Source organism: Anguilla rostrata, chromosome 2 (genome assembly GCF_018555375.3).
Source record: "Anguilla rostrata isolate EN2019 chromosome 2, ASM1855537v3, whole genome shotgun sequence".
In the NCBI taxonomy this organism is placed as follows: domain Eukaryota; kingdom Metazoa; phylum Chordata; class Actinopteri; order Anguilliformes; family Anguillidae; genus Anguilla; species Anguilla rostrata.
This window is the reverse complement of record NC_057934.1, coordinates 38,755,313-38,774,677: the sequence shown is the minus strand read 5'-3', so window position 1 is coordinate 38,774,677 and position 19,365 is coordinate 38,755,313. Positions and strand designations below refer to the sequence as shown.

The following is a 19,365-nucleotide window of genomic DNA, read 5'->3' as shown; positions in this document are numbered from 1 at the left end:
GAAAATGTTTCTGGAGACATGACAAAGGAGCCAATTTCATTGGAAAACAGCCAAATATGCTATATATAAGACTATAGTTTTGCATTCAAACAATGGAAAAAATACTAAATCTGCATCTTCCACCAAGGATTATTATTTTCTTCCAAGGGAAAACTTAAAGTACATAAAGGTATAGTCTAATGTCCAAAAAGTGACAATACATCAGAAGCAAAAATCCTAATTCAACAACCTTCATGAAAGTAACTACAAAATGTGTCTAGTCATTCAGGATGAAAAATCAATTACAAGGAAAAGCAGCAAAATACAGATATCTATACTATACGATCTCTATACTGCGGTCAAAATGCGAAAAATGGAAAAATCCAAAAAGCTAAATACATTAGAGCAGTGTTACATTGAAAAATAAAAAAAAGACTAATTTCTGCATTTTCCACTTTGGTAGATGATTAATCATTTTTGCTGAAAACCCATGGTGAAATAAAATACATTTTCATTCATTAACATTTATGAGGAAAAATCTATTTCACTGGAAAAACAGCCAAATACAAGAGACTCAAGACTCACATCCAAATTTGAAAAATAACAAAATGCACAAATTACTGCTTTTTACAGTTAAATTGTCAAGGTGAAGTCACTTTATTAAATATATTTTAAAACATTATAAAAATAGTTACCTCCAAAAAGTGAAAAAATAAAAATCCTAAACTTCTGCTTTTCCAGTCAGATCGATCAAAAATCATATTTATTCAACAACCATGGAGAAATAACTTAATTAAAATGTGTTTGAAGATATTTATTAATAAAAATGTATTTCACAGGGCAGACAGGAAAATATATAAGAAATATAGGGACTAAGTAATATCCCAAAAGTTTTTTTTTTTTAAAACATAGCAAAAAAAACAAAAAAAAAAACAACAACTGTAAAACCCTACATTTGTGCTCTTTCCATTCAGGGGGACTAGACCTCTTCTTTTTTCAACAACCATGGTGAAATACAAGAATTAACATTTATGATTAATAATCTATTTAACTTAGGAAAAGAAAATACAAAATGCTTTCATATCCAAGAAATGTAAAAAAAAAAAAAATCTAAAATCCTCAGTGATTTTTCCATTCAGATGTTTTAGAAAATATTTTTCAATGACCATGATGAAAAAATGAATGAAAATGTCTTTGAAGATATTTTTGATGAAACATCTATTTTACTGGAAAGACAACAAAATACATAAGAATAAAGTCAAAAAGTCAAAAAATGTGCAGTCCAGTCATTCAAAAAACCTGCAAATAAACGTTTACATAATAAATGATTCAGGCAGTGTGGCATAGTGATTAAAGAGCAGTCCTTGTAACCCCTAAAGGTTTGTGGATCAATTTCGGGGTACTACATGTGTACCGTTAAATATGCTGATTAATTTAAATGAAAAGGAATGTATCTGATGTGCCTTCAGATGTACATATAGGTAACTTCAAATCAATTAATACAGAATGCAGCATGTGGAAGGAAATTACATGTACCCAAAAATATTTATTTCCTCTGCAGATGCCATTATCCAGAGTGACAAACAAGCATTACATATTCCCCATATTTGTTGAATTAAGCAGTTGGATATTTTACTTCATTACCATGATCAAGATTACAATGACAGTACCCTACTTGCAATTTGAACATGTAACCTCTAAGAAGTCATAGTTCCTAACTGCTACAATACACTTGCAAATATATCAACATGAGGAAAAAAGTTTCTTCACTTCTACACAATGTCTGACAAAAATTGAACTATGCCTTCAGAATGCTACATTGAACAGATGTATGAGCTTTTAGTCATATTTTCTGATATAGCTTTTCCACTCAAAATTTTAACTGTGTAATTACCACCATAGAAAAATAATGAATGAATTTGCAGTTTTCTATCTTGATTCTTACTGTATTTAAGTTATTATACAGCTATGTGCAGAAAAAAAAATGATTTAGTATTTCTTACAACTGAAAAAAAACCTTCCTGGTTGAAAGACACTCTTCTCATATTTGCAACTTTTGAAATCACAGCCACACAGTCTTCTTGAATTCCAAAGTTCATGTGTACTCTTCATGCAACACTAAGATGTCTGACGATGTGAATTTTCTGGTGCTTTTTGAGGTGGCTTGACTGACTAAAGGTCTTACCACACTGATGGCAGCAGTAAGGCCGCTCTCCTGTGTGAACTCTCTTGTGCTTTTTCAGATTGCCTGCATGACTGAACCGTCTCCCACACTGCATGCAACAGTAAGGCTTTTCTCCTGTGTGACATCGCTGATGTATACGCAGATTTCCCACCCGACTGAATGTCTTACCGCACAAAATGCAGCGATGTTGTTCCTCCTTCCTGTAATATTGCTTATGTTTTCTATTATCTACCACTGATCTAGTTTTTGCTAAAGAAAATCTATCCACAAACGTGTTATGGTTGGAATGAAAGTACGCAACTCCATAGGAATCTGTATCAACTTGTTCAAGGTCTGGGATGGCGTCAGTTGGTGCCAAGTTACTCCTTGTGTCTGCACATTCATAAAAATGATTTTGAGAAGAGTGCTGAGAAGTAGTGTATTCTAACGAATCCGGCTCTGTTTTTATGTCATCAGAAGTAGGTAAAATGCCAAAGCTGGAAGTGTTTGGAGACAATGAGGCTGAAATATTGACGGCATGAACAGAGTCCAAATCAGTGTTACTTATCACAGGATGAGAGGCGTACCCCGACAGAATGGCATCAGTCTTTGGAGAAACATCCTCAGGTCCCAGTGTACCATGCACTGACACCAGTACATCACAATCAATCTCTGACTCTGCCATGTGATCCGACTCCAGTCCACTTCCCTCCTCTTCTCTCTGTCTGATTCTGTGTTCCTCTGTGATCTCCTGTTTCTTTTCAGTGAGTATGAGCTCATTGTCCTGCCTCAGGTTAGGGTTCCACTCCTGTTCAATCAAAACTCTTTCTTCAGGGAAAGAGGGGGCAGCAGATTGTTCATTTTCTGTAGATAGGAAAACAAGTAAATACATATTTTTCCAGCCACTCTTAAGAGTGAGCATAGATATTTCCCACATTTAAATGCACAATCATAGAAAAACTATACCAAAACATTTCATATTTTTGTTAATTTAAATGAAATCACCATTGTACTTATTTCATGTCAGCAACTCAAAATATTGGCAACACTTTTCTGCAAGAAATATATATTTGATACTGTCAAATATATTGTCAAAATTATGGCCGTATATAGAGTAAAACCTTTAATTTTACAAGAGATTTGAAAATGTGTAGTGTAGCAGTTTGGGAACTTTACCAAAAGATAAAGAGTCTGTGTCCATGTGTGGCACAGTTTTTTCACTCTTGGGAAATTGTTTCTGTTGTATAAACTAGCAATAGGCAAATGTAAGCAGCAGAAGTCAACGAAAGAAAGGGTGCCTTCTGGGGGAAAATGAAATTATATAGCACATTTCATGGATCTCAAAGCACTCAATAACAGGAAAACTCGCGTAACCATTGAAAATGTGTAACAATCACTCCCAATATTTGGACTGCAAGAAATTAATTTGCCAAATATCACGGGCGACGATTTGTTGGCCACGGAAACAACTGGAAATAACCCTAATCAGGAAGATCCATGGCCATGACCATTGAACGAAAATGACCATGTCAATGGACAGAAGAAACAAAAAAGAATCTCGAGTCTGTTTTCAACTATCCTTCACTCACCTGTATTCTTTCTTGTCGCCTTGTCTTGCAGTTCCTGTAGCCTCCGCCTGAGACTCTCGTTCTCTCTTTGTGTTCGAGCAGTTTTTTCCTGGTACTCCGATACCGTCTCTCTCACCACTTCCAATACCTCATGTACAGCCACTGTTAAGAGCTTTGCCACTCGGGCATTCAAACGCTCTATTTTAGACATTTTGCTGAATTCCTTTAAGATAACGATCAGATAAAAAAGAACAACGACATATTAGGGATTTAGCTAGTTATGTTTATAGAAAACAAACGAGTTAGTGATTGTCATTCCTCGAAAGCTACCGTTAGGCTTTCTATTTTAACGATTAAAATACTGAGAAATGATTACATTCAAAACAACTAAAGTAGTAACGTTAGTAAAGATTACCTGGCTTTCTTTTTTTCTTGCTGCAAGTCGGCTGCGATGGTCTAGTTAGACAGCTAGCTGCTATCAGAGCTCATGTATGACCTGGAAAGTCTTAAGTACTAACGTTACCTGTAAGCCAAAGCAACACCTTGGGATTGTTTATTATTCCTCAGTTCTGCAAATATGTAGCTAATAGTTCGAGATATACTATGACAAATAACTAAACGGCTGCACATCTGGTTTTATTTATTTTAGATAACTGACCATCATTACTCAATTCTGTTAGCGTTAGCCAAAAGCTAGCTAACACCGACCTCAGAACACAATCTAGCCGCTTCCTGATTCGTTCGCGTGCCAGTGACGCCAGCTCGCTATGCGCTCCATTTCCCCCCGTTTCAAAGTAAAAGTATAAAGTTTAGACGCTTTTATCAGTAGTTGAAACAGAATAGTTTTCCTGCCAAAAGTCATGTTCTTGTAAAATGTACTATTCTAAATTTCCCGATATCAAGAGTGAGCAAGGAGGTCGTTGATGTAGACACTTAAGTGTGCTGTAGTCTTAAAGGAATTAAAAATGAAAAACTGAAATTTAATGGTGGAAACAGTCGAATGGATATAAACCTTTCTCTGGAGTATAAACCTATTTTCCACTAAGTTCATTATGTGAAACAAACATAAAATACGACCAAACCAAGACTTTATGTTCTGCTTCAGGAAATAAACAATTCACTATAGAAAAATAAAGGCATACAATATCATGAATAAGCTGAGTAGCATAATGCTTAGGGAACTGGGCTTTTTCAGATCCAAGGCTTGTAGACTCAGTTCCTAAGTGAGGCACGGTCATCATACCCCTGACCAAATTACTCAACCAGAATTGCTTTAGTAATTATCCAGCTGTATAAGTGGATACAGGTAGATTTCATTAACAGTAATGAATCATCTATATTACAGTACATCCCCCGATCACTAGAGACACAGGTTATGTGAGCCATCTAATATTACTCAATTTGGAATCCCAGAAGGAATCTCTGCATCATTACAGCGCCACAATAACAAGTAATCAGCAGCATCATAAACTTACTTCTTTATTGTGAGGTACAATATTTCCTCAATAATTCTCATTTCTAGATCTGAGTTTGTCATTGCAGCACAAAAGGCTGACTCCAGTAGAAGTAGGTCTTTTCATGTTCTATGGTCTTGTTTTCGGCAAATCTAAACCAACTACAATATGTATTGTGTGGAGAGCACAAAAACAGGGCAATCAACATGAGAAACAGCAGACCTTTTGATTGTCATATTTCTCTGCAGCATGCTGCATTATTGTGTGCTGTCATTGTCCAGAGTCCAACATAATTATTATAGTTTAATGCTGGTTCTGCAGTTTATACAAAATGACTCCTTTTTAACACACCCAAAATCCCCACCTATCACTTATTTTTGAGTAAAACACACAAAAACATTTTATAAGAGTAACCAGACTGGGTATTCCTTTAGGAATGAAGAAATTTAATTAAGTATACATTTTAGCCTACTGTCAAGCCAAACTTTCAAATAATATATCTGGTAAATATATTTGTGGAGACCATTTATCATAAAAGAAAACTGATAACAGCATTTAAAGTTGTCTTTCCCAACTTTGTTTTTGGAGGCAAAATATATTACTAGTTTTTTCAACAACTGTTTCTAATTAGTTTAGCTTGAGTTGATTGAATACCAATGTAGATTTGACCTCACCTCATAGTTTTTGCTTAAATGTTTGAAGGAATGTATTGTGAAGATGTTTTGAATCCACAGAAAGATACAATTTGTTGCTTATGGATACTTTGTGAACGTCTAGCTATTAAAACTGGGACAGCTGTATCAACCAAGCTCAACTAGGTCATAAACTGTTCAGCACATAAAATCTAAGACAGTAAGACAATCCATCCATCCATTATCTATACCCGCTTATACCTGGTCAGGGTCGCGGGGGGGTGCTGAAGCCAATCCCAGTGTGCATTGGGCGAGAGGCAGGAATACACTCTGGACAGGTCGCCAATCAATCGCAGGTACTAGGACACTAATAGACCAACCGCTCAGCACATTTTTATACAAAGGATTAACCATATTATAAGTAATGTGATGTCAACTCTTCAATGGTACTCAATTAGCTGCAGAATACATTTAAGCAAGAGCTTAGCTGAAACTGATACCAGCATACCAAGTATGCCCTGGGTTGGGAAACACCAATTTAGAGTACTTTTCATAGTATTCAGAAACAATTATCAAGTAACCATAGTCAGAATGAACAGGTAATTACAAATTTTGCTGGTTAATAAATAGATAAACACAAACTGAGTAATGAGCACCAAACATTTTTCCACAGTAACACAATTTTAGCATACTCTGATGTTCTCTACAAAATTTACCAGTAAAAATAATTCATAGATCAAACCAGTAGTATGCATGTACCTCTCCAACACCTTGAATTCATAAGTGACTCTCAGTCTGCAGACACTTTCCCCAAGTCTCCAATGTAACACTACTGTGTCTGACCTATGTGAATTTGCTGGTGTTTTTTAAGGTTACTTGAGTGACTGAAACTCTTCCCACATTGACTGCAGGAGTACGGTCTTTCCCCTGTGTGATATCTCTGATGTATTTTCAGATATCCGGACTGACTGAAACCCTTTCCACACACGGTGCAGCGATACGGTTTCTCTCCTGTGTGAACTCTCTTGTGTTTTTTGAAATCACCTGCATGACTGAACCGTCTACCGCACTGCATACAACAGTAAGGTTTTTCACCCGCGTGATGGCGCTGATGTATTCTCAGATTTCCGACTCCAGCGAAGGTCTTTCCACCTAGAATACAGTGGGGTTGTTCCTGACTGCTCTGATATTGTTTGTGTTTTCTACTGTCCAATAGCGATCTAATATTTTTTTCAAATGTAAATCTGTCCTCAAAAGTGCTGTGATCTGAATTAATGTACACAAGTCCATAAGACTCTGTGTTAACTTGATGAAGGTCCTGAGTTGATTCAGTTTGTACTACGTCGGCACTCGATTCTGCACCATCATAAAAATGGATTTGTGCAGAGTGCTGTAGGGATGTTCCATACCCTGGTGGTTCAGGTTCTATTTTAATTTCATCGGCAGACAGAATGGATAGAACCTGGGATTTAGAAGTGTTTGAAGCGTGGGAGTTTGAAGTATTCACAGAATGGATAGAGTCAATATCAGTGTTACTTAACGCAGGGTGAGATATGTAGACTGACAGAGCCGCATCAGTCTTTGGAGAAACGTCCTCAGATCCCAGAGTGCCATGTGCTGATACCAGTATGTCACAGTCAATCTCTGACTCGCCCATGTGATCTGAGTCCAGTCCACTGCCGTCCTCTTCTCTTTGTCTGATTCTGTGCTCCTCTGTGATCTCCTGTTTCTCTTCAGTCAGTGTGAGCTCTATGTCCTGCCTTAGACTGGAGCTCCACTCCTGTTCACCGTACTGCTGTTCTATGAGAGACTTTCCTCTAGAGGCAGGAAGAGCAGCGGGCTGTGCACCTGCTGGAGGGAGTCAGGAATAAGAACAGAATGCAACAGACAAAATAATCTTTTTGAAGTCAATAAGGATTTCTCCATTTCAAAACGCACACCATTACAAATTTTCCTTATCCACTGGCCAACCAGTGTGCATTCAGGGCAAGAACAATAAAAGTGTTGTTATCCTGGAAAATAATTGCACATAGAATAATAAAGCAGGTAAGGCAACTGGGAGCTTACTTTTCTTTTGCAGTGATAACTTTGGGAACCAGTGTGGGTCGAGAATTTAAAGGATTGCGTAACAAATTATATTAAGGCAGTATGATTAGGTGGGCAGATGTGAGGCCGCTGAGGTTAACACTCCTACATTGTCCCAAAGTACTGTGGCATCTTTAATGACCCTGAGTCAGGACCCTGGTTTAACATCTCATCTGAAAGATGGCATCTTCTGCAGCACAATGCTGGGGCACTGGCTTTTTGATTTGGTACAATGGGAACATTGCCCCCTTCTCTCCTACCAACCCCTGTCCTGGGAACAATTTATATCTCCCAAGAGGTCTCCTATCCAAGAACTAACCAAACCTACTTAGCTTCAGCAGTTTGACATGGGAAAAGTACATGGTGGTGTGGCTGATTAATCAAGCACAGATACATAAAACACTATCCATACATAACTAACATTATGCGCTGTATATTATTCTCCAAAATTTGACTCATACAAATCCATCCAATTCACCAAAACAGCATGGGGGTAGTCTGAGAAGCAAATACACATAGCTGTATAATTACCATGAAGATGAGTAAAATGTTATGTTTGAAAACAGACATTTTCTTTCTGGCAGTAGAGCCTTCTTAAATACAGTACAACCTTCTTAAGTACTTGCTACGAACACTGTGTCCACCTTTAGTGAGCACAATTTTAACCATTAGGCCTAAATAACATTTTATAATTTCTGAAACAGATAGCTCACAAATAGATTAAGTGGATATATAAGATGATCCAAATATATTTTTATGATTGCTATGAAACTTATATATGCATCAAATTGAAGAGAAAAAAAAACACAACAAATAAAACTAAAAAGGAAATTGTGGTGCTAATTTGCTTTAGAGTGTGCAATGGACCTAATGACAATGCTTGGGGGGTTCTGACCGAAGGAGTTTTCCTTCCAGAAAGCACATCCCTCTGCATGACAATAATTAAATCATTGACTACAAAAAGTAATAGATTACAGGACATTAACAATGTAATGATTTTACCATAAAGTCAAATTGGTCTGACATAAGCTTAATGCAAATGAAGAGGTCTACATATTTCTGTTCACAAGCTGAATCTAAATGCCAATGTAAGACCTAACTTCACATCCTCTCAGACTCACCTGTACTCGCCCTCTTCACCTTGTCTTGCAGTTCCTGTAGCCTCCGTCTGAGACTCTCATTCTCTCTTTGTGTTCGAGCAGTTTTCTCCTGGTACTCCGATACCGTCTCTCTCACCACTTCCAATACCTCATGTACAGCCACAGTCAAGAGCTTTGCCACACGGGCATTTAAACGCTCTATTTTAGACATTGTTGAAGATTTCTGTAAAACATAAAACATATTATGAGAATATGAGAAAATTAATTTACATGCTTCTCCCCCCCCCCCCCCTTTTTTTTTATTTATTTTAAAAAATAAAATTTGGCATCCACAATAATTATTGTAGGCCCTAATGTTCTTCTATATTTCTAACGCAATGTTAACAATGACTGATAAATGACTGAGTATGAAACTGTTTAAACTTTACTGGTTTATCATTGTTGCCAAACCGTTTTTTTCTAATGTAATGTGAAAGACTTTTTACAATGTCCCAGGTTTGCACAAGTAATCCAGTCAGTACACTAGTTTGTAGCTTGTTTATTTTTGCATAAAGTATGACAATTTGCCAAATGCCACCCATATTTTCAATAGTTAGGCAAGTTTTTCTCCCAAATAGAACCAGTCAAGAGCGTTAGCTACTGTTGTATGACAAACTGAACCAGCTGACTAATGCGACAGTATGTTCATAAATACAAATACCACACAAATTAAATCTAGCAATTATGAAAAATGGAATGAAGTCACCACAAACTTAAAACACTCAAAACATCTAATAGCTTGTAATAGCGCGTTGTTTTATTCTAGCCATGAGGTACGAACCAAGATAAAGAAGCGACAGATAATTACCACAGTCTTACGTACCGGTTTTTCGTCAATTTGTTTTGATTCTCAACTGCTGATCCGGGATAATCGGGCTATAGTATATTACGATTGCTTCCTATTCTAGACATTCATTTTCACTCGAAATTCACAGAAAGCCTAAGCAGCGCAATGCGCAGTACTCATTTGCCATCCACAATGTCTGGAAATCAGACATCCACATACCGTGATCCCATCGAGAGGTTTCACTGCAATTCAACATATATTAATGCATATAAAATACACAAGTCTGGTATTCACTATATTCTCTGAAAACTTACCAAAGTATGTTCGTACCTCTCCTCTAACACTCTTTGTTTTGCCAGGCTTTTCCGCATTTCGCAGAGGACGATGGGTAGTGAATAACGTCAGTGAGCGTCGTTACGCTTTAACCAAAGATGGTGGTGAAAATAGTAAGATTCACAAGTGGCTGAATTTTCTGTCTACACGAACTAAAGAAATATTAATAGATACAAGTACAGTAGTATTTTGATTACAATGGGAATGATTTGGGTTTTTAAAATATAGACTGTTCACAACGGAAGTGAGTTATTTTAATTGTAAACTAACCAAGTATTTTTTTGGAATCACTGAGCAGAACTTTGAAGTGCTCGGCCAACATGGCCTGGAGATAAGACACAGAGAATGTGTGTGTTTGTGTGCATGTGTGTAGGTGTGTGTGTGTTAACAGCATGGTTAAGAGGGGTGGCCTGGGAAACCCCTTTTAACCATGCTGTTAACACACACACACCTACACACATGCAGGCAAACACACACACATTCTCTGTGTCTTATCTCCAGGCCATGCTGGCCAAGCAATTAAAAGTTTTCTAGGGCCCAGAATGGCCGAATGGTGAATTAGATGTCACGGCATCAAATCACTGAGTCCAAGAAGCCAGCTAACATAGATCATGAGCTTCTCCCTACCAACACAAGACAGTTATACAATTAGATATGCAGTGTCCGGATGACCCTTTCAAAACTTTCCAAAAACAAAAACAAACTGTGGTAAGTGCGCATTTATACATTGTGCTGTAAAGCTGTGGCAGGGCTTATCACCAGAAGTACAATTAATCATATATATGCAAATTTTAAAAAGACAGGTCAAGATGTAAGTGCATCCAATATTGTTGTCATTCTCTAAACTCAAGTTAAAATACTTTACATCTTACATCTTAAGAAAAAAAAATTGTATTGTACCTTTGTTATTATGTGTTACTTAGATTTGTTTGTATCTGTAGTGTATTGATATATGAATCCAGGAAGAACAGTTCAATTTATCTAATGGGTTTCTAAATAAGTAAATAGATACATAAATAAAGCAGCACCATTCGGATAAGCTTGAATGAGCAGTTTGCAGCATGAATTGTATGGCAGAACAATCTGCAGGAGCTACGTGATGCTCTCGAGTCAGTAGGGACCAAAATTCCTAAGGAATGTTTCCAGGACCCTGTAGGATAAATACATAAATACAGATACAAAAGAGAAATGTTGAGGCCTATTAAATAAATATTGAATCTTACAAACCTATCCACACATATGCCTGCCTCATTCATGTGCTGTCTGCTTGTACACACAGGGCTATGATGATTAGTTATGAAACAGATTACCTGACTTCTACAATGACTGATTTGACATATTTGTAAGCTGCATGTATGTTCATTATAAGCCACACAGTACTACAGGTGAGTGGGAAACTGTAAGCAAGTGAATCAGTGTGCTTCAGCTACAGTGGTGTTCCCACAGAGGTTCAAATGGTGATTTCAAATTTTGGCGAAAAAAGTTGAGAGAAAGTATATTTGAGTATGTACTATATTCACACGCATCTTTATTTGTGTCCAAACAGCAGTCCTAGCTCCTTCTTGTGTGTGCTTACGCGTTCTGGAAGTGGTAGGCGTGTGCTGTCAGTGGTAAAGAATGCAGACAAACTTCCCCACTTCAGGGTGTGTGCACGTGTGGTTCACCTTGCATGAAGACCCTGGGGAGATCAAGATAAAGAGGGAAAGAAAGGATTCACATTTTTCCCTAATTTCTATTCACACACAATGGAACAGAAAGTAAGGACAGCGAGAGCTGTGAAAAAATTTCAAAGGAAGTTTCTGGGAAGAGAATTCTCATCTATAGTGTAAGTTGAACACTACAGTATAGTGTGTATGCGTTAAGCTGTATTTATCATACACGGACATGCTAATTACACCACATTCCAAGGCAGACACAGAAGGACTCAGGTATTAGAAAATTCTTCACAGGAAATCAATGGTCCAGTAAGTTTCCACTTTGTGTTGTACAAACGGTTGCAAGTTTGGGGAAGGAGGAAGTCTCGTCACATAACTTACAGTCAATTACAATTATTACTACTCAACTATTTAAAATATGACTGACTACCCTTATGGATATTATGGGAAAAGAAGGCAGAAAAAGGTTGATCTACAAACAACATTAAAATTTTTCCTTTTGCAAATTATACTCTCCCTGCCTCTTGCACAGAATAGAGTATAGTGAACTTTTGCTATGAGTATCAAGTCACAACAGAAGGGCAGATTACAAATGACAAGAGTGCATCTTCTTGCACCTTTTTTATACACATATATTACAAGGTAATATCAATTGTCTTCATAAGCTGACTTTAAAGTAACTAAAATCTGAATTTGTACCATACAACATTATTGCTGCTACTTAAAATCTTGAAGTATGAAATTTCATCCTAAGCATAACTTTGGTATCTTCAGGGGAAATTCTCCTTAAAGAATTGTTGAGTTTGTAAGTGCACTGAATGGAAATATGTTTCTCAGAGCTGAACGGATATTGACAGTTCACAATAAAATACAACAATTGTCTCAGTAGGTTTCCCTTCAATTAACATTTCAAGATCATAAATATGTGATTAGAATTTCCTTAACTGAACATTCTAATGCAAAGAACTACTGGTAGTTGAAAGCAATGGAATCTGAGAGCACTGACTTAAATGTCTTTTTTTTGCAATTAATGTGAAGTGCAATGCCCGGGCCATGACACCCTGGAGATCAGTAATCCTTTGCCAGATTAATATGTGGAAGGAAGGGTACAGAAAGGATTTTTTTTTTTGGGGGGGGAGGGGGGTAAAGAATATAGGGTAGATAGGGGAAGATGTGTAAGAGGGGAATGAAATCGGGGGCGGGGGGGGGGGGGGGCAAATAATATTTTAAACATGAGAAAATAAAACATTGGGGGTTGCGGCATTGTTTTGACGGCGCAACCCCCATGATGCTGGAAGAAAGATGCATTTAGCTTGGATAATTTTTTTAAGTGATTTTTATGATGACTGAGCAATTACTTAAGCATTGGGTGGATGCAGCACATTCACACAACCAATAGGTGCCATAGATAACAGCAACACCTGCTCTAATGTTCTATGTAAAACTGATTCAATTTTTATTAAGCATCTGTGACATCAGGTCTTAAATAATATGAAAACTGATCCCAATACACTTTCAAAAGTATGTGGACACCTGACCATCACATCCATGTGTACTTGTTCAATATCTCATTCCAAAACAATGAAATGAGATTCCATTGTGGGAAGGCTTTCCACTAGATTTTGGAGAATGGCTGCAGGGCTTCGCTTCCCTTCAGACACAAGAGCATTACTGAGGTTGGGCACTGATGTTGGGCTCAAGGCCTGGCTCGCTGTCGGCATTCCAATTCATCCCAAAGGTGATTGATTTGGTTGAGGTCAGGGCTCTGTCAGGCCAATCAAGTTCTTCCTCACCAAACTCAGCAAGCCACTTCTTTATGAACCTTGATTAGTGCATGGGGGATTGTCATGATGAAACAGGAAAGGGCCTTCCCCAAAATGTTTCCACAAAGTTGGGAGCGCACAGTTCTATAGAATGTCATTGTATGCTGTAGCATTAAGATTTCCCTGCACTGGAACTAAGGGGCCTAGCCCAAATCATGAAAAACAGCATCAGACCATTATTCCTCTTCCACCAAACATTACAGTTGGCACTATGTATTCTGCTAAACCCAGATTCATCTGTCAGACTGCAAGATAGTGAAGCATGATTCATCACTGCACAGAACGCGTTTCCTCTGCTTTACACCACTCCAGCCAACACTTGGCACTGCGCATGGCAATCTTAGGCTTGCATACAGCTGCTCACCCATGGAAACACATTTCATGATACTCTTTACAAAGTTTTTGTGCTGACGTTGTTCCCTGAGGTAGTTTGGAATACTGTAGTGAGTGTTGCAACTGAGGACGGATGATTTTTATGCGCTACACACTTCAGCTTTCAGCACTTGGTGGTCCTGTTCTGCGAGGTTGTGTGGTCTACCATTTCACGACTGAGCTGTTCTTGCTCCTATATATTTCCTCTTCTTCACAATAACAATACTTACAGTTGGCTGAGGTAGCTCTAGCAGGGCAGAAATTTTACAAACTGATTTGTTGGAAAGGTGTGATCCTATGACAGTGCCACGTTGAAAGTCACTAAGTTCTTCAGTACAACCCATTCTAATGCCAATGTTTGTCAATGGAGATTACATGGCTGTATGCTTGATTTTATGCACCAGTTAGCAATGGGTGTGGCTGAAACAGCGAAACCACTAATTAGAAGGTGTGTCCGCATACTTTTGGAAAGGTAGTGTATTTGACAGTCTTTTGGGCACACAGTTCACACAACCAGAAGAAAATCCCACCCATTTACTCCTCATTATGAATTTTCAGTTCCTGTTGACAAGAGAGGATAGCTGAGCACCGACTAGTAGAAATCCAAGCCTCGTGTAAGTGGAGAAAACAATACAGGTAAGAATTATGGCAATGTTATCATTTTGTCACTTTCCTAGAAAGTAGTCCTGACTGGACAGCCATTTTCTGTAAAACAGCCCATATATTATAAAGTATATTTTGTTTTGTAGTCTCAACCATTATTGTAGACATTGAAATAGTAATATGACTAGGATGATTATGCTGCTGTGAAAAAAGGAGGAAAAATAAAATAACAGGGTGAAGGGTGGACAATATTTGTACAATTTTCCAGTGTAGTAATTGAAACAGACTATATTGTAATTACACCAGTTTGTAATGAATGTAATTGAAGTGAAAGACTACGTTACATTAATTAGTAACTCGTGTGCTGTTTCTCTGATGTGGGAGGAAACTTAGAAATAGTTTTTACTTAAAGGTCCAGGAAATTGAAATCTGTGAATTCTGATATGTTGTTTTAATACTTTTTTTGCATTCAGAAACAGCCGAGAAATACTTTTAAATGATTCTTGCAAAAACAAATCTATAAACGGAAAGAAATTGGCTTGCTTTCCCTCTTGGTTAAATGCCAGGTTTTCAATGGGCGGGGTTAATTGGGTGTTAGTTGCGTAACAAAAACTTCAGTCCAGTGTAATCTTTTCTACATGTAATATTTAAATGATGCTCTTGTCATTTTTGTGCAGGTAAGGCAATCTAAATTGAAAATGGCAAAGCACTGCCCCATCTCTTTGCTTTTTTCTTCACAAAAATGAAGAGACCTACAAGAAATGGGTTTTATTTCTGGAACCCACGGGCACTGCAATATTACAATAACCCGTACAGTTAGTTTTGCAGTGCGCAGAAAATGGAGGATCGGTAAGTAGGCCTACCGTTAGCTAGCGACAATGAAATAGCTTTCAAGCTTAGACATCAAAGCTATAGAGTCTAATGGGGTTTATTACAAAGGGTTTATTAATGAATGATAATAACTGAGTTAAAAAATTGAAAGAAATATGAAGAAGACAATCAGTTGTCACCTCTGGATAATACAACTACAATTTGAAACCAGTTGCCTGGACCTTTAATCAGCAATTCAATTATTTTAAAATTAAATTTGAATCTATTTGAATTTATTGATCCTGCCCAAAGCCTGTTTTCCAACAATCATTTAACTGCACTAACCTATCTGAATAATTTCAAACTTCCACTAGTTTTTTTTATTTTTTTATTTTGATTTAAATTTCAGTTCAGTTTAGTTTTAAGAGCAGGTTTGAATTTAGCTTTTGTTTTCAAAAACTCTTATTTTAATTTCGGTTCATGATAATACATTTGTTGGTGACATAAGTAATTCATTTCATTTGCTGATAAAAGTGACTGCAGATGATGATTGATAATGATGTATAGAGACCCACAAGCGTGCAGTCAAACCTGGCCATGACTGATGTTTGCACACGACCCTGAAGTCAGCATGCCTTTGTGGGATTGCTGGGGTGTTTCCTTATGATAGTCACATGGACAGGTACTCACATCCAATTTATGAACAATGTTTCATGAATCCCACACAGTTTTTTCATAGGAACAATAGTAAGAAGAAAGGTTTTGTGAATGAGACCCAATGACTATTTAGTTCCACTGGTATATAGTTGCGTTAAAAGAAGTGGCATCTGGCCACCACAGTAATGAGATTATATTAGGAAAAAACTTTGGCAATAAAAATTATCAGAAAATAATCTGGATACAAAAATGGAGGTGGAACAGTTTCCTGCTCTTTTTCTGTTTCAATGACACACCTTTCTTCCTCTATAGGGATGGCCAAAATTCCCAAATCTGCCTCAGCACAGAATGTCACCTTGGAAACTGGTCTAGACTTGGGAAACATATCTAGAACACACGATGACATCTCAGCTAGCCACGTCAGGGACTACAGGTGGCTGGCCATTGGCAGCATAATCTGTGGAATCTCCTGCATTGGCATCAGTGCTCTGATTAACTCCGTCAAGGTAAGCAAGACAGGAATGAATGGAATGTCTCAATGAATACGACTGTACCACTCATTATCATTCAGAAAGTTGGATTATATGATCAGGTAGTTTCTTGGTTAATTGGTTTCATTCATGAGAAAATATATACAGTATACTATAAACTAATCTATGCATTTCCCATTTCAAAATATTTACTCCAATATGTAGTCGATCATCATGAATATTTGAACACGATACACCTTTCTGTTGATGACTTGTGTGTGTCAGAGTAAAAAATCACACATGTCAAGGGAGAGGAATAATGAGAAGGAAAAAAACCCCCACCTCCACTGATTTCTTATATGTAGAGGTGGTTCTAACACCACAAAAACCACCCTCTCTCTGTCTGGCTAGTGTAGCTACCATTCTGAATTAGAAACTCATATTTTCTTCCTTTGACATATCAACTTTCACGTTTTAAAGTTTGATAGTATGTTTCTATCTTTGTACCATCCGAATTGGCAAGTTGTCTGGGGAAGAACTGTCGAGTGGGAGGCGCATTACTTTTTTCTGCTCATCAATCACTGAAATCGTTGGTCTCTAATCTGGTGAATCATTTCATCACTGCAGGTGCAGGAAAGGAGAGAATCAGACCCGGAAAAGGCCCAAGTATACTCTGATAATGCCAGAAAACTCAGCCTCATTGCTATTGCAGTGTGGGTAGGACTCATCATTCTCATCCCAATGCTGATGGCATTGCTATCATATCTCTTCACCCTACAAGACTAACCAAGTGTTTCTCAATCCTGGTCTCTGGGGGAACACTGCACTGTATTTTCAGCTGAGCTCTCAATTAGTTTAGTTTTAGTTAGAGTTTTTATACTTTGAATACTTGAATTGAATACTTAACTACTGACTGCCTGCTGTGATATACTGTTGCAATTTGCTCAAACAAGAGGATACGAGTATAGTTATCTTTGGATTAGAACACTGAAATTTCACTTCATGAAGAGACAGGGGATAAATGAGCCCATTGGTAATTACAGTAATAATGAACAGCTACCTCAAGGGGCAGATATTGACAAATGTTTGACCGTTTCATATTTCAGTAAAAATTCCATTAACATTTCTTTCAAAAATATTTCAGTACAATGTTAATCGTAGAGATGTTAAATATTTCAGTACAATGTTAATCATAGAGATGTTAAATATTTCAGTACAATGTTGACTTAACAGTTCAGTCAGACCTAAAGCTCACTACACAGACCATCCATGCCCCATTGATCAGGGATGTGGGATGCTCTCCATTCTGATCCAGCGGAGGACTTACCGAACCACAGTAATTATAGATCCACTTACAGCCACAGCCGCATTCCAAGTTTATCATCATCATTGGGCCAAAATATTAAGAAGGAAGCTATTTCTGCGACTGATTCATTTGTCCCATAACTGTAAAGAATCACCTACAAGTAATTTCATTTAATAAGAAATGGATTGCATGTAACACTTGTTTCTCTGGTTTATCAGAGTAGACCTTGAATTGTCTAAATTCATTGCAACACGTGTTTGTGTACATATAGATGAATATATAAACAGAAAAATTCTCTCTATTTTGGTATCAGGATTTCTTAGGATTAGGGATTCTTTATTTGTTATAGTTACTTTTCTCCTGCACACCCCAGTAGATGAAAAGCACTGTAGAGCTGCTTTCATTACATTACATTTACATTACATTCATTTGGCAGACGCTTTTATCCAAAGCGATGTACAAAAGTCATTCTGTCATGACAACTCTAAACACGTTCAGTAGGTCAATACTTATTGTACAGCTATTTCTAGCCAAGAACACAGTTCACAAGTGAATTTATTCTGACCTAACTCTACAAACAAACTAGGCAAGAATAACTACAGTATTAGCAAATACAATACGAAAGTGCTGGGATGGGGCAACATGTAACAAGTGACATGAAAGGGGGGGGGGAGGGGTTTGTATCGTAAAGAATAAAACAAATCACTTAATTTGCAACCCTAATTTGGTATTTGCTAGGGTGGGAGTGAAAACGTACAGGACATTGTATTGCCAGGAACAGGGTTGGGCAGGCCTGGTCTACCTGCTAATCCCAATATGCAAATACATTGTCTGGTTGTTCCTGTTTACTTCAGATAATCTTATGAGTGATCTAACTTCTTTATTCTTCTTCTTTCCATTCCAAAAATGAAGTTATTCACATTCTGAAGTGGTCAATTGTGCAAGAAACCATAAATATTCTGTGAGAGACTGAACAAACAAGTTGACACGTGTAACACCATATAACACCACTTTACTGATTTTAAAGGACAATAAAAAAAACACTTCCAGCCAAAAACAAAATGGAAATGTAGTGCTTACAGAATTTTTGTTAAACTGACACAACCTGATATAACCCCCCCCACCCCCGCCACATGCACACAACAGGAATGCAATTCAGCTGAACCAGGAAAACCTGGATTTCCCTCTCAATGCATTAATTAAAACTTGCTACCCCGTAATACCTTTCTGAATAAACTGTCCTACCTCCATATAAACTTGCATATAAACTTACACATATTCCTGGCAAAACTAACATTTTCTCTGCAACTTGCTGCTCATTGTACTGTCTCAAAAGCCTTCTGTTCATGTTTCAGTTACAGAATGTCACCATTTCATAATGTATTGTATGCTCAATTGTTCTGTAAATAAATATCCAAAATGTTCAGGTATTTTTTCCCTAAATATTTTTCTTAAATTAATATCAATCCAAGTTGACAGAAATCAGACTTTCTGTAGACCACAGTAGTAAAATACAACATGACTGGTT

General features: G+C 37.4%; 1 protein-coding gene and 1 long non-coding RNA gene across 2 annotated transcripts; one reads left to right on the top strand and one right to left on the bottom strand.

Moving 5' to 3' along the window:
• Window positions 1–778: 778 nt before the first annotated feature.
• Window positions 779–10,237, bottom strand: LOC135248553 (zinc finger protein 263-like). Its single transcript, XM_064323332.1, has 6 exons — window positions 10,123–10,237; window positions 9,004–9,205; window positions 6,628–7,648; window positions 6,059–6,164; window positions 3,733–3,934; window positions 779–3,007 (listed from the first exon to the last, which is right to left on the bottom strand). The coding sequence occupies exons 1-6, from the start codon at window positions 10,177–10,179 to the stop codon at window positions 2,088–2,090; spliced, it is 2,508 nt and encodes an 835-aa protein (XP_064179402.1). The 5' UTR covers window positions 10,180–10,237; the 3' UTR covers window positions 779–2,087.
• A 4,262-nt stretch (window positions 10,238–14,499) lies between these two features.
• LOC135249500 (uncharacterized) lies at window positions 14,500–18,295 on the top strand. Its single transcript, XR_010328712.1, has 3 exons — window positions 14,500–14,627; window positions 16,374–16,567; window positions 17,159–18,295. It is a non-coding gene; the product is annotated as an uncharacterized LOC135249500 (long non-coding RNA).
• Window positions 18,296–19,365: the final 1,070 nt, after the last annotated feature.